Source organism: Tubulanus polymorphus, chromosome 7 (assembly GCF_964204645.1).
Source record: "Tubulanus polymorphus chromosome 7, tnTubPoly1.2, whole genome shotgun sequence".
NCBI classification, from domain to species: domain Eukaryota; kingdom Metazoa; phylum Nemertea; class Palaeonemertea; order Tubulaniformes; family Tubulanidae; genus Tubulanus; species Tubulanus polymorphus.
In genome coordinates this window covers 15,684,006-15,698,736 of record NC_134031.1, presented here as the reverse complement: position 1 = coordinate 15,698,736, position 14,731 = coordinate 15,684,006, and the positions used below count along the sequence as shown (strand labels likewise).

Sequence of the window (14,731 nt, the reverse complement as noted above, 5' to 3'; positions counted from 1 at the left end):
TTGACGATAGAAACTGTGAATCAATCGTTTTTTATTGAATAGATTGATTACCTTGGTGTCGTAGTAAGAGTTCAGGTCGAGTCGCATATCTTCCAGTTTGATGTCGTATTCACGTTGAATATCGCTGACAGCCTGGGACAGTTCGTTCTTCCAGTATTCGCGATTTTCGGCGGTCGTATCTCTGATCATCAACGCGCTCAACTCTTTCATCTCCTGCAGAGGTTGGATACAAGAACAAATAATAAATTGATGCACGGTATACACGTTTTTGAACTTTATTTAGAAAGATTCTGCGGATAAAATTTTGGCCAATCCAAAATCGTCAGGGAAACTATATATATATATTAAGTCAGTCTCGTAGAGAAAATTTCATTATGCATCAACATGATTTCGGTCGGCTGCAGTCAGTCGATTTTTTTCATTTTGTAGCTGATGTCGTAGTCTAAGTTACGCCCCGTCAAAACAATTCGATACACACTGTTCATCGATGCATCGTTGTTTCTATGGGAACAGACGATGATTACGTGCGCCACATTTCTCCAGCCTCTGACAAATTTCCATTTACGCTTATATTAAGACCTGTGGTTACCGGCTAACGAAGAATATTTGGGGGAAACTCAGACTTCAATTCGTTAGTATATATGTGGAGCTGTTTTGATCTTTGTTGTTTGGGTGCGATTAAAACGTGGAAGGTCATGGCCGTATAGCTCCGCATGGTCGCCCCGCTCCAGCCCGTCGTACTGTCAGATCAGTTGATATGAATTTGATTTCAGGGGTCGTCTATAAATGCACTATTACTAGGATTTTATCGGGTGAATCGGGTCTAGTCCACACTGGGAGATAATGATGGCGGGTCTATATGTTAATGACCGAACTCATCAGCCCATGTCCGGCAGGGGAATTGATGCACTAATGATCCACCATAATGGGCAACACCACCATCTCAATTTGCGGAGTTATTTACTGATGTAACTGATGAAACATAGTTTATAGGTCTCCATTAACCGTTTATTTATTAGTAAATACATTACTCCCGAACAATATGATTAACTTTCAAAATTGTCACTTGTGTTAATTATGTTCGAGTTAAACCCGTAGCGTGGGTACCTGTCATGTAGAGGTCAACAGACACTATTAAGCCCCTTCGTGCATAGTTGTCCGATTGATATTATCATACCACTCTATATCATGAATCAATAACATCGCCATTGGTGCTTTATTCAACTGAATATTAGGACCACAGCTACTGCTGAAAACCAGGCATAAAGCCACAATGATTAGGACAGTGCCACGTTTTATCTATGTGAGATGAATAACTCTGAGAGATGGATGAGAAATGAAAAGATTTTACAAAAAAAGTATTACGCCATGCTCCTCGGTGACATCAATCACACCGAAGAGACTCTCGCAGCTTCGGTTGGATGAGAGAACGTCTAGTAGAAATAAAATCGTTCGGAAATTCATAAACCGTCTCGTCTGCGCAAATATCGTCTGGTGTTTGAGCAACGGATCGCGCATATTACGGGGATTACAGAGAATGAGGACAGTTGGAAACTTTTCCAATATCAGAGAGAGAGAGAGAGAGCTCAGGGCAGAATGTGTCCAGGTTAGCTATGATAAGTTCGCCGTGTGCCACGAATGCGCGCTTAGTAACTATAACGTACGATAGTCTAATTCTGTCAACTCGCAAGTTTACCCCGATAAGTGTTTGTTCAGTAAATTGGCGCGCTTCCGGTAATGGCGGATAAAAAGCGGCCTGCTGCAAATGTGTCTATTGTCGTCAATACCCGAGGAAGACATATAAATATTATATGTCGTGAAATATTGCACAGTTCCCAGGCGAGACCAGCATAAGATATTGAGCGAACAGTTCTGTCATGAGAGAGTTTTACGTTTGAGACGCATATGCTTGAATTCGACATGGTGTTCAGTAGAGTTATAAAACAAAATCTAATAAGATTGCAAATTAAAAGATTAAAAACTAAATGTATTCATGAGGAATATATACGTCATGTCCCACGCAATGGTGTTGGTTTTTAGAGAGCGAGAGATAGTCCAAAACTTTCAGTCTTTTCGGTTTTAATTCTCGAGTAATGAATTTCGTATTCAACCTTTGTTTTAACGTAGGTTTTAATTTCATTTAATTTTCTCAACGTCCTAGTGTGAACGGGCTATTCTTCTCAAAAACTGAATGTTATAAAAACATGTTTTTTTTCTGCTCCTCAGAACGCGTGCGTCTATATTTTTGTTTGCACAAAGGTCTCGTCTGAAATAATTAAGAGTAATTTTCGGCAAATGACCTGACATGAAACAAACTGATTGTTTTGATGCGATGAATACAATTCCAGACGATGACTAGATAATTTTTTTGTGCGAGTGATATATGTGTATATCGTGTTCGTCTCATCCGATGACATCCCTGCCCCGTTTAATGAGTATCATGTTCTGAATTCCGCGTTAACGATTCATTTTTAGCATTCGATTACGCGCGGAACTTTTTTTTGGTAAACGCCCAGAACCGCGTCTGTTTCCAAAATGATTCAATGGCGGCTGTATACCCGTACCTGTTCGTGAACCTGTTTCAAGAATTCGATCTCCTCGGCCAACGATTGTTTTTCGTTTTCAGCGACGACTCGGTTCAGTGTCTCGTTGTCAAGATCCTGAAATGATAAACGATTAGAGAACGACATCAATATTGTATCATATACCAAACACGAGATACAAAACAGAACAAACAAGAACGGGTCAACAGAAATATATCATAATACTATAATCGACGGTGGCGAGGAAACTCCTCTTAGGCTATAGCACCTCACAGTCATCAAATTTGGCAGACATAACCGATGAATATTGTGTAGAAAGTCCAAAGGGGTTTAAAACTTGTTCAATAAAAACATCAGCGACGTTACTGCAAATCAGCGATTCTACCCATGCTGTGGGCGAGTATTTGCGAGTCAAAATAAATTCGTAATGATATTTCGTCAAAGTATTACATTACTCGTCGGACATATTGATACGTAATGATAATATGACAGACGGCTAAGTGATACAGGGATATCAAATGCGTCGTTATTCGTCACCAAGAAACCGCTTTCTTTCGCTGATAGTGCACAATGGATTTGTGAATCTAGATAGGGGGGGGGGGGAGATTCTGTCTAAAATATTTTGTGAGTCAAGCGTTTCTTGCTGAGTGGTATCGCGTACAGCACAATCAATATTCGTCCTCAATTGGCTTCCTTTGACACAGGGCACGGAGACGGTAGCACAATTAAGTATGATATTCTTCCTCAATTTGGTTTCTCTGATACAGGGTACAGATACGGTCTTGTGGAACAGGGTACAGATACGGTCTTATGGGACTGATAGAGAATCTGTTCTGAAGACAGTACGTACACCCTGATAGATTGAAAATAATTGCGACAGTCATCGACGCTGAGGCAGGAATATCGCGAGGCATACGCGATTAAGACAGATTAGACTTAATTCCATAACTGTAAAAACTGACATATAACTGATGGTGATAACTCAATAAATGTAATATCCTATAATCGCGCAAAAACGATGTACGCATCTGCAAATATGACGTTGATGCAATTTGCTCAAATTGAGGATTGAATAATTCGAATTGATCGATGATCATCGTCTGCAGCCTGTGGCGATATATGCGCCGTCATATTTTCATATTATCGCACCATGCTCTTGCATCCATATATATATATATATATAGAATGCTGGAGGATTTGGAAATGAGAAAACCAACAGCGGCTTGATGTCGAGTGTGAAATTCATTAAAACGTCACATTCGTGTTCGAGCACTTAAAAGCGACAAAAGATGGTAACGGAAAGATAAGTGTCTCGCATCTTATAGTTCTACTGTGTGTATATATGGCGCTCGTCATTATACAGGCTGGTATTGTGATAAACAGACCTGAATAAGAATCAGATGAAAATCAGCGATCGGCGCAGAGCGCGTTCCTGAAATCAGTAACAACATCAGCAAAACTCTATAGGCATCCCTACACTATTTCGGTCCACTGCAATTTGACGCTCGCATATTTTTGAACGTTCGTCAAGGGAAACCGTGACTCGAATGACAGGTCGTCACGAAAACAGTTGATAGACATTAGACTAAGGTATCCGCAGGCGGTAACAGACTATTCAATGCTGCCCTGGGAAATTTATAGCGCAATTTACATCTATTTACAGTTACTGCGCGGACAACTCTTTGCTCTAAGGTACTGGGCTCGATCAAAGTCAAACTTAACGTTAGCCTGTCGAAAAACAATCATCATTTTCAATTATAGATTCAATAATGATTTTCCAAGTGGGCATTTACTGTAATAGAAAATTAATAAAACGATTTTTTCTGAGACGTTCTGTAATCGTTCCGAGCTGCACGTTTTCCCACAGTTTTCCACGGGAAAAAATGAATGTGGGTTGTGCACCGTAATCGTGTTACGTGTGTCGGTTTCGTATTGGGCGATAGCGCAGGAATTTGTCGTTAAGTAGCGCGTAAGAGGTGCGCGTAAAGACGGGCGAAGTACTTGCGTTTACTGCTTGACATAAATTGCGCATAAGAACGGAAAAATGAACTTGACTTTTCGAGTAAAATTGTCGAGAGAATTATTCGGGAACAACGTCTGTAGTTATACCGCCACCTATTTCAAGTGTTATCCTGTTGCCCATAGGTGAACTAATCGATTTATTCGAAAAGCGCGTTTTCTTTAAGACAACATTGATATAAGGAAGTTAAAGACGAACCTGTCTAGCTCTTGCCAGTTCACCCTGTAATCTCTTCACTTCAGCCTTGTCTCTGGCGCTATCCTTCTCCAATTGGCTCGTACGTCTCCTCAACACATTCAGTTCGGTTTCATAATCGGCCAACTGCTGGTTCTGGCGTTCGACGAGGTCCTTTTCGGCTTGAAGGGCTTTCTGCAGTTCCTCGATTCTGGAGAAGAAAAGTTTTAAATCATCTAAAGAAAGTCAAAATATCACATATCATATTTTCTTAGTCGGGCGGGGCTGTGAATTTCGGCGTTCATATTCCGGAATTAATTTTCTTGTCCACGATGAATATGAAAGTTTTCGAAAAAGTTATAAGAATAATGTCGGGCAAATTTGCTGCTCTTTTTCGCATTGACTCATGACTCATAACAGATGCCGTTTTGGAAATTCGAATATTAATCGCGCTCGGGGAGTTATGCCCCTGGAATTTCGGTTTTAATATCCGACGCATAAACAATCACCGCAGATTAGTAAAAATAAAACTATAGCAGATGTGACAAGTGTATGATACGTTAGAATAGCATTATACAATGCCGCGTCTATATCATGTTCATACGTATATGGAGTTGGGGAGATAAAATCGACTTCATATGCACAGATGGTTATTCGTATGGTATACATATTTTCTGATGTTCACTTATATATATATATATATATATATATATATATATATATATATATATATATATATATATATATATATATATATATATATATATATATATATATATATATATATATATATATATATATATATATATATATATATATATATATATATATATATATATATATATATATATATATATGTATATATATATATATATATATATATATATATATATATATATATATATATATGTATATACCTCAGTAAATAAATATATATTGATAACAATATGTTGTGTTTACCGTCAAAAAAATTCATACAAATTTGATTTGCGTCCTACATTTAAATACTAGGTTTCGCCTAGGTGTGGATCGGTTTGCAATTTAAAATGGAAATGAAATCCTAGTTTTCGCCGACTGTGAATTTCTATCGAAAGTTGTTCAGACGACGCGTCATTCGTTTGCTAATCGTTTCATACGTCCGGGCACGTATTTTTTCAGTCGAAAACACAAAAGCGTTAAAATCGCTTTCAATATATTCGACGAATCATATAGTTTTCGATATTTTGACTTGGTATTAAACAAACTGCCAGTGAATGCCCATTTCGATAAACAAGTTCACTAAGGTCACGGTCGAAAATAAGGCTTGTGTCCAGGGCTCGGTTTCACAAAAAAGTTTATCTCAAATTTTTGGTGTAATTGCCATTGGTTACTTCATGTTTTCAATGAGGATAACAATTCAAAGTTAACCGTTTTAGGCTTAAAACTTTTTTGTGAGACTGGACCCTGTACTTACAGGTCCGCGGCGGGGGGGGGATCACCGAAAGTCTAGTCGAAGCTTGTCAGGCGAAACGCCAAAACCTATTCGTAGATTCTATTTTATTTTCACTAAATAGATATGGATTGAATTTCTATGTATACGGTCATATCACGATATTATCAAAAATGGTAAGCTCGCATGAATGGAGAAAAACTGGCTATTGGATTACGCTGAAACGAATACATCCCCCGTGGCGTTCGGCATAACCGTTTTATCCGATATAAAACATGGTCGACGTCGGTCAATTCATCGTGATGATCCCCGTTCGCATTAAATCGAGCCCCAATTACCGCCAAATATATACGCGCAATTGATGCGGATGAAACTGGTAATGAATATGTGACTCGTGTCGTGCCGTGTGTTTAACCGCGGACGTATAAACTAGATAATCTAGTTTATACGTCCGTGCTTTAACCGAATATCCATTCGCGACATCGTGCGAATTGGGTCAACGCTTCTCCCTCGATCGTATCGTATTCTCGTTAAGATGCGGAAAAATCTGAAATTTGCCGTGATTTGGTAATATTGCAACGGGCGTCCTCGAACTCTAGTCGTAAATGACTTTTCAAGTGTGCCTTGAAATTGCGAGACACACTTCAGTCATATTCATTTTACCGCCATGCGCAACGAAATTCAGCTTTCCCGATACAACCGCAACAGTGTGTGTGTCATAATTACGCGAACGGATCATTTATCTCGTAGTTACCTCGATATTACGTTCAAGTGTTTACGTAAATAAACCATTCCGGCACAATTAAGCACTATTTCGAATGTCAGAGATGTAAGAACTTATACATAAAAATGCACTTGGGCGATCGTGGTAATTACACGATCTCGATTGAAGCCCGCTCTTCAGTACATAGATAGACTACGCCTGTTAATTAATATGCATCATACCGCAAATATATATATATATATATATATATATATATATATATATATATATATATATATATATATATATATATATATATATATATATATATATATATATATATATATATATATATATATATATATATATATATATATATATATATATATATATATATATATATATATATATATATATATATATATATATATATATATATATATATATATATATATATATATATATATATATATATATATATATATATATATATATATATATATATATATATATATATATATATATATATATTCGGGGAATGATATAGACTTGATTAGGAGATACTTCCCGAATAGCCATCATTGAAGGGGATTGTAAGCTATTTCTATAGACTACCCCTTTCGCAGTGAGCCTTTTTGTTGGAAAGCCTCCAGTAGAATTCTATAAATACCAAAACTTTGTTTTTGCAACAGAATTTGAAGGTCAAATGGACATTAATTTTTGACAACTTATGGTCGTGATGGTTGCTTATGGTTTTACGATATCATCGGCACCATATGGTGGTATATGCCAAATGTGCACTATAAACATGATATTGACCACAGCCTGGGATAACTATTATTCGTGTATCCATACGGAACCGTTACATTTCAAGGGTGCCAGCTTATTTGGCGCATCGCAGGTTCAAGTACGGCCTATAACACGGAAGCACCTTTGGAGATAATAGTTATACAAAAGCTAGGACCTCATCAAAAAGTGTTGAATTCTATGCTTATGATGTGGAACTGTGTCACTGCTAGCACGCAGCTGTCTCCATGACATAAAATAATGCATCTGATACGAGGCACGTGTGCTGATCGTTGCCACATATGGAATCACGTTATATTTCATATTTTGTAAATAAGACACGGAATGATGCGTCATCTTCGCGTGACTGGGTTATGGGGTCGGGGTATATTTCAAGATTTCGCACGGATCTTATCATCACAGGGCCATCTAGAATAAACAACTGAAATGGAAGGGTGGGACCTTAGTCATCAGAATCCCCTCTAAACATGACGGAAATCTTATCAGTGTCAAGGCGACATTCAATGAATATTTATCTATTCGTTCGACCGTCTCATATTTGAAGACGGCATACTTTTAAGTAATCGTCAACGAATAAACATCTCGTGTCTGATGTGAATGACCCGATCAATTATCTAAAGACAATTTCCGATAATAGCTTACAAACACGCCTCGCTGAACGGCAACAAGTTGTTACGAGTCCTGACTTGAAGATCAGCCAATTTTTCGATAGGGCAACTGGTTTTCCATATTCAATTAGAGCTATGTTAACGCGATAAATATCGTCTTTGACGTTTTTATTGCGTCAGCATTGGAGGTTTTATTACCTAAGGTTACCTATTACGGTTGACGTAGTTTATGATCATACGATTATAATACGTTTTTGCTAGAAGGTGAAACTTTTGCAAAGCGGTAAGCTGCAATGCGAAAAGTGCACCGCCATAATTAACGTTTGTTGAATTCTCAAATTTAAGGATGTTTTCGTCAATATATCGATTATTTGATCATCTGCTCAAAATTTGCGAAGAACTCATAGTACATAGAATACAAATTGTGTATCGGAAGGTACATCGAAGGCTGTGCGCAAATCAATAAATGTATGTACCGAAAGGTGAAAGCGTTGCTTCGATACAAAAAGTGCACCACCAGGAGTTGATGCAATCATAATCAACGTTTATTGAATTCTCAAATTTAAAGATGTTTTCGTCAACATATGAATTATTTGATCATCTGCTCAAAATTCGCGATGAACTTAAAGCACATAGAATACAAATTGTGTTTCGGAAGGTACATCGAAGGCTTTGTGCAAATCAATGAATATATGTATAATATGGAACATGCGTACATTCAATAAATTGAAATCAATCTGAAGTAGACAGCGTTATCAAGTGCTTTACGCTAAAAAATCTATGAACAGTTTCCCGCTTATGCGTCAGGAAAGAACGTGTGGATGGTGCGAAACCATGGAGGCGAGATTGTTATTGATCGGTGGACGTGAAATCATCAGAATCAGCAGAATTATCCATCACGGCAACAGCAGACAGTAGCAGTAGCCAGGTCGCCTGAAGGTCTCGTACCCGGGAGGCATTCGTGTCTGTGTATCATTCTGAATCATGGTACATGAGGGTGTGTCATGTTTATTCTAATTTTTCTAAAATCATATTCCACGTGCACTGGTGTCAGTCATTCAGAATCCATTCAGGTATCAGATGAAGTTGACAAATTAATGTTACGCAGTTGATTAGTTACGGATAACTAAACAGTAAGAGATTGATTGAGGAATCTGAGTGATTTTCAGTAATTATTCGTATTTGTCACGTTAAAACCCTTCAATTGTGTCACTGGAAGTTAATCAAGCACCAGACTCACAGTCGAACACGCAAAGAAGCTATAAAAGACATTTATCACGTCGGTGATATATTTGTCATACTCGAACGGAATGCGTAACATGTCTCGTCAGATTTTAGTTTACAGTCAACAAACACGGACAGATATAATTGATACGAAAAAAAACACTTGAAAGAAAAAAAATTCAGATGAATAAAAAACCCCTGGACTGAACTGATACATATTTGCATTGCGATAAGGACCCAATCCGTATAATTTTACAATCAATCGTTTTCAGAAGTTGTTTGTCCTGATAAGTTAAAAATATCGACTGTGGTTTCTTGGTTGTCAAGCGAAAATGCTTTTTTTGCACCGCTGTCGAAAGGCATTTTTCAAATCTCGAGAGTATGGTGCAGGATGAAGTCACCGGGTGACTGTCAAGCGCAAGCTGATAGAAATAGGTTTGAACCAGAACAAATAGGTATAGAAGCTATATTGGCCTCGAAAGATGCAGAATTGTATCCCCTATAATAAAAAATCCGCTTAAAGTTTTGTATGCAAATTAGCTAATTAACATATTATCTACATTTCACAAGCAACGTAAAGCAAGCAAATGGATAAAAAGCCTCCCGCGATCCGTCTCGTTATGTGAATGTATCCCCTACTAAAGGCTTTACCGCAGAAGCCACAGGTTGGATGCCTATATATAACGTGTGGCATGTCCGTCTCGTGGGATGTCTATGCGTTTATAAGGAAATTGATTCGAGCACCACGGCGTGGGTGGTGAAGTCGGATAGACGTAAATTAAAAACTGTGTATAAGCCTTTCAAGAATCGTGATCAGATGAAAAGAATTACATATTAGTGATTCACGAATGATTATGCCGTATAGGATTTCCCCTCTTATTAAACGATGTTTTTATACACCGACATTTCTCAGTGTCGGAGGAAGTCGGTCGATGCGGTGACATGTTGGATGCGCGTTTCCTGCTGTCAACCTAGATTAAAATCCAAGAAGACGATGACGTCTTCTCGTGTTTTGCCTATACATGGTTTTTGTAACACTGGCCCAGATTCACCACTATAATAAACTCTTTCGATCATAGCTTGTTGTGACTAGACACAAAGCAAAGCATTCTCTTTCAAGATGTATACACGAGAACTTTTACGTACATATAGTGAAGTGGGTGCAATCTGCAGCATCCATTTTTTTAAGGAGCGGAATTTTTATTGTGTCAATAGAATGAAGCGTCAATTCTTTAAGTTTAATTCGAACCATGTTCTAATATATCAGACGCCTATTACGACCTAAACTATTGATAGAAGGTGTTGCTTCTCGTCGTTTGTCGCTTAATGAGTGAGTGACCGAGGCTTCGGCATATTTTCTAAGAAAAAAAAATGAAAGAAAGGCATCTCATCTGGGTTAAATGCTTTCCTGCATTTTCTTAACACGATACGATGCCCCAATAAGCAAATTACTAATTAAGCACACTGATTGAATGCAAGCACGGCAATGACGCTAACAAGAAAGAATGCTCTCCCCTGAGAAAGTGATATATTTATCGAATGCGTGTAGCACTCATTATGCGAATGTCTAGACGTTATTTTCCGATAGTCGTATCTATCGAATGCACGCCCAATGCATACCAATCACGATTCTTCGCTCTCCGGGCGTTATCGTGCAGCTTTTCGTCTTCTTTATGCACCATCTCATCCCGACAACATATTTTGACGCACGCATATTTACAATGGGATCGTTCGTAACCGTCTTAGCGACGGCGAAGAACCGCATAGCATTTCGATATGCAAATTCGCGTATTGATCTTCGCGTTCGAATAAGTCACCTGCAATCTTTGTTTATCTTATACATATGTAAATGAGATTCTATCGGAAATATATCTTTTCGTGCTAAAACACGCTGGAGATAACAATTTCCATAATTCCACTTCAGATGATTTTTTTTCCCGAAAAACCGAAGTTGAAGTGGCGACGAGGAGTAAAAACCAGGTCGTCCGCATTGCCGTTTGACCAGATAAACTGAAGTTTGTCTTTAAGTGTCTTTACTATCAGCTGATACCGGCCGTAAGCGCTATCAACGATTAATAATAACGACGACAAATGCGTTTGGCAGTTTTAGAACAAGTGTCAAAATAGACATACGTGACTCAACGATACAAGTGAACTAACAGATAAGCGAAAAGCTTAAAAAAACAAACGTTCATAGCCACCGACAAACGCTATTTTCAATGGAAGTTTGAATATTCGGTAGCCAATGTGCGTAGGAAAAACCCGACGAACAATGTTGCGAACTGTTTGTTAATGTCGCTACTGTTTGTCTAACAAAACCTATTACAATGAAACTCTTCGTCGTCACTGGTAGACTTTCAGGGAAAATGACGAGGATTCAGACTAGATCAGAGTTCCTCTCCGAGTCAACAGCTCAATCTAATGGCCATGACATTTTCTGATTCCCGAGCAAAATAAGCGTGTGGTATTCGAAAGAAAACCACAAAAGCGATAAAGACTCGACGACTCGACGTTTATGCTTGTCTCAAGCTTCGTGTGAACTGGCCACCGCAAAATGTATGTTTTGATAATCTTCAAATTTGCAGGGGAAACTCGAGGCCCCTGTTTAAGAAGCGGTCTCATATATATCTGGGTTTGATCTATATTTAGCGTAACGCCCGCGCATTTACTTTTTAATACATAACTGCTTGCCTGTAACCGTAGGCATTTACTGAAACCGTATGCATTTACGTCTTCCAAAACTCAAACTTGATCAAATACTTTCAAAATTAGCTTCAGGTGATATAACTATATCCGACCGCTCCCCATCCAGAGAATATCCCACAACACACTGTATGTATATGTGTGTATGCATTTCATGAATGACATAAGTCGTGACGTGGCCGATTGCAAAAAACATATGGCTGATAAGTACACTTTCAGATACTTATTACTCTGAAACCCACGCCATTAAAACGAACTATGTATCATAGATTCGCCTCATTTAGTTTTGAATTATGTACGTTTGAAGCTTTCGAAAAAAATTAAAAAATTCACATGGGAAAGAGTTTCTAGAAATGATAAACATTTGAAAATTCGGATTTATTCATCTGGTTTTTTTTTGTAACGACAATGAAATAGTTTTACTATGAAGAAAGAAGAGACGAGATGACGGTAGCTATCGCTGGTTACGTGTGTGTGTGTCAGGTTATCGGTGCGAAGGGGCGTTGCCGCCATTGCGACCCTGGATTGCCGAGGTCCGTGACGGCGACTATATTATCACATGTACTGAAAAATGTGCCTAAAATCGCTAGTGCAACTGTGGCAGTTGTGCGGTGTTAAAACTGTGTTTTACAGCACGATGTGATATCGATTTGAAATTATACAGCTGCAAAATTTTTCATTGATGAGGCATTGCCGGACCACGTATAGCAATCACAAACGACAACATACGAAACGAAATGAATTGCGACTGCGTTTTCAAAGTTGTTAATGCCGAAAAACAAGATCTATATTCGTTTTTTTTCTCGGATGAAACTGATATTCATTTAACGTAATAAAAATGCCTAAAATAAGAATTTGATCCAAAAACACCGAACGTATACGAACGATCTTATTTTGGTTACTTACATTGCGGCCTTTTCAGCTGCTTCCTCGGTCAAAGACTGGACTCGGATGTCAAGTGCAGTCTTTTCTCTTTCAGAATCATCCAAAAGGGCTCGAGCTGAAGCCAACTCAGTTTCATACATGGCTTTTATAGCAGACGTTTCCTTGCCCCAGTTGGCCCGGAGATTTTCCAATTCCATCGCAAGCTTGCGATTTTGGGCCTCCAAAAATCGCACCTTTTCGATGTAGTCGGCCAAACGCTGATTCAAATCTTGAAGATCCTTCTTTTCGCGGACACGCTGGCCCTTGACGTGCTCGGACCCCATGCCGGTCATCTTCAAGAAAGCCCCAGTCGGGACATTCTGAGATGTGGATATCGATGACCTCATCATCATGGAGCTTCCTCCCGATCGGCTACCGCCCATACCACCAGCACCGGATCGGTTGATATACAAGACAGGCCTTGGGGACGTGATGGGCTTGTATACCTGACCCTCGATACCGCCGGCAGTTTTGTACGTGACCTTCGTCGTAGTGGTGGTAACATTTCCACATTTAGCAGTATCCGACTTCGTTTGGGTCGACATGATGATGATCAATTAGAAGATAGTCCTTTCCTGTAACTATTGTATTTTCCGCTGAGTGAAACTAGAAGAACGAGCGCGCTTTCCTAGGGTGACTCTCTCGATCGCCGTTCGTGCAACTACAGCCGAGCTATCAGACAACACCGCGCAGTATTAACTCTAATTCACGAACGCTGATTGGCTGTGATACTGGAACGATCTGCGCCTCGAACCCACCACGCCGGATGCGTGGAGCGATTTTCAAACGGGCCAAATTTGGCCAGAGCGTGAATAAGAACGAACTAAAAACCGATTTTTTCCTTTCCGAAGAGTCTGTTGTATATATGATAGTCGTACATGGGTATGTATGCATACAGGGCTCTACACGCTCGATGACGTTATCGATAGTGATGTATGTATGTATGTATACATATATATATCTATCAATACATCACAATTATACAGTAATGAGCAATGACCATACTAATTACCTAAGAGACCTTGATTAATATTCAAATAGTTCTAAGGACTAGTCTCTAATTTAAAAAGCAAATAGATATGAGCGTTGGATAATCAAAATTCATAACGGCACACATTTCGATTATTTCGTCTGTTGGGTCAATCGTGGACGTATGATCAGAGCTACGGATCAAATAAATGAAAAGATGTCAAAGGAACAGATAATCTGGACCCGGTTCCACAGTAGCGAGTAATTTAATTCTGAGTTAACTCATTGGAAATGAACTGCTTTTAACCGAGAGTTAACTCTAACCCACAACACTGTGGAACTGGACCCAGTTCCACAGTTGTAAGTTAGAGTTAACTCTGAGTTAAAGTTAGTTCATTTTCAATAGTTAACTCAAGAGTCAAATCTTAATTCGGGACTGTGGAACTGGACCCAGGATCCTGCGATGCATTTCACAAATGCTAAAATTGGAAATACTGTGGCGATAATTACATTCTTCTTTTGAAACCCCGAACAGAAATCACTTGAAGCCGATCGTTTTTTTTTCCATATCAGTTGAATAAAAGGAATTCGAAAACCTCATTAATAATAACGTGGTCCATTGTCTCG

General features: G+C 38.7%; 1 protein-coding gene across 5 annotated transcripts in view; it reads right to left on the bottom strand.

The window, feature by feature from the left end:
• The window catches only part of LOC141908077 (60 kDa neurofilament protein-like), a 29,038-nt gene that overhangs the window by 12,902 nt on the left and 1,405 nt on the right, over positions 1-14,731 (bottom strand). For 3 of the 5 annotated variants that reach the window (XM_074797891.1, XM_074797892.1, XM_074797893.1), the window contains exons 1-4: positions 13,118-13,815; positions 4,762-4,948; positions 2,565-2,660; positions 52-213 (exon numbers count right to left, since the gene is read on the bottom strand). In XM_074797891.1, coding sequence (XP_074653992.1) covers positions 52-213; positions 2,565-2,660; positions 4,762-4,948; positions 13,118-13,680 — 1,008 coding nt within the window. In that variant the 5' untranslated portion in view covers positions 13,681-13,815. Of the gene's footprint in view, positions 1-51; positions 214-2,564; positions 2,661-4,761; positions 4,949-13,117; positions 13,817-14,731 lie in introns of those variants that run through there. The other 2 variants (XM_074797889.1, XM_074797890.1) reach the window with 2 other exon arrangements.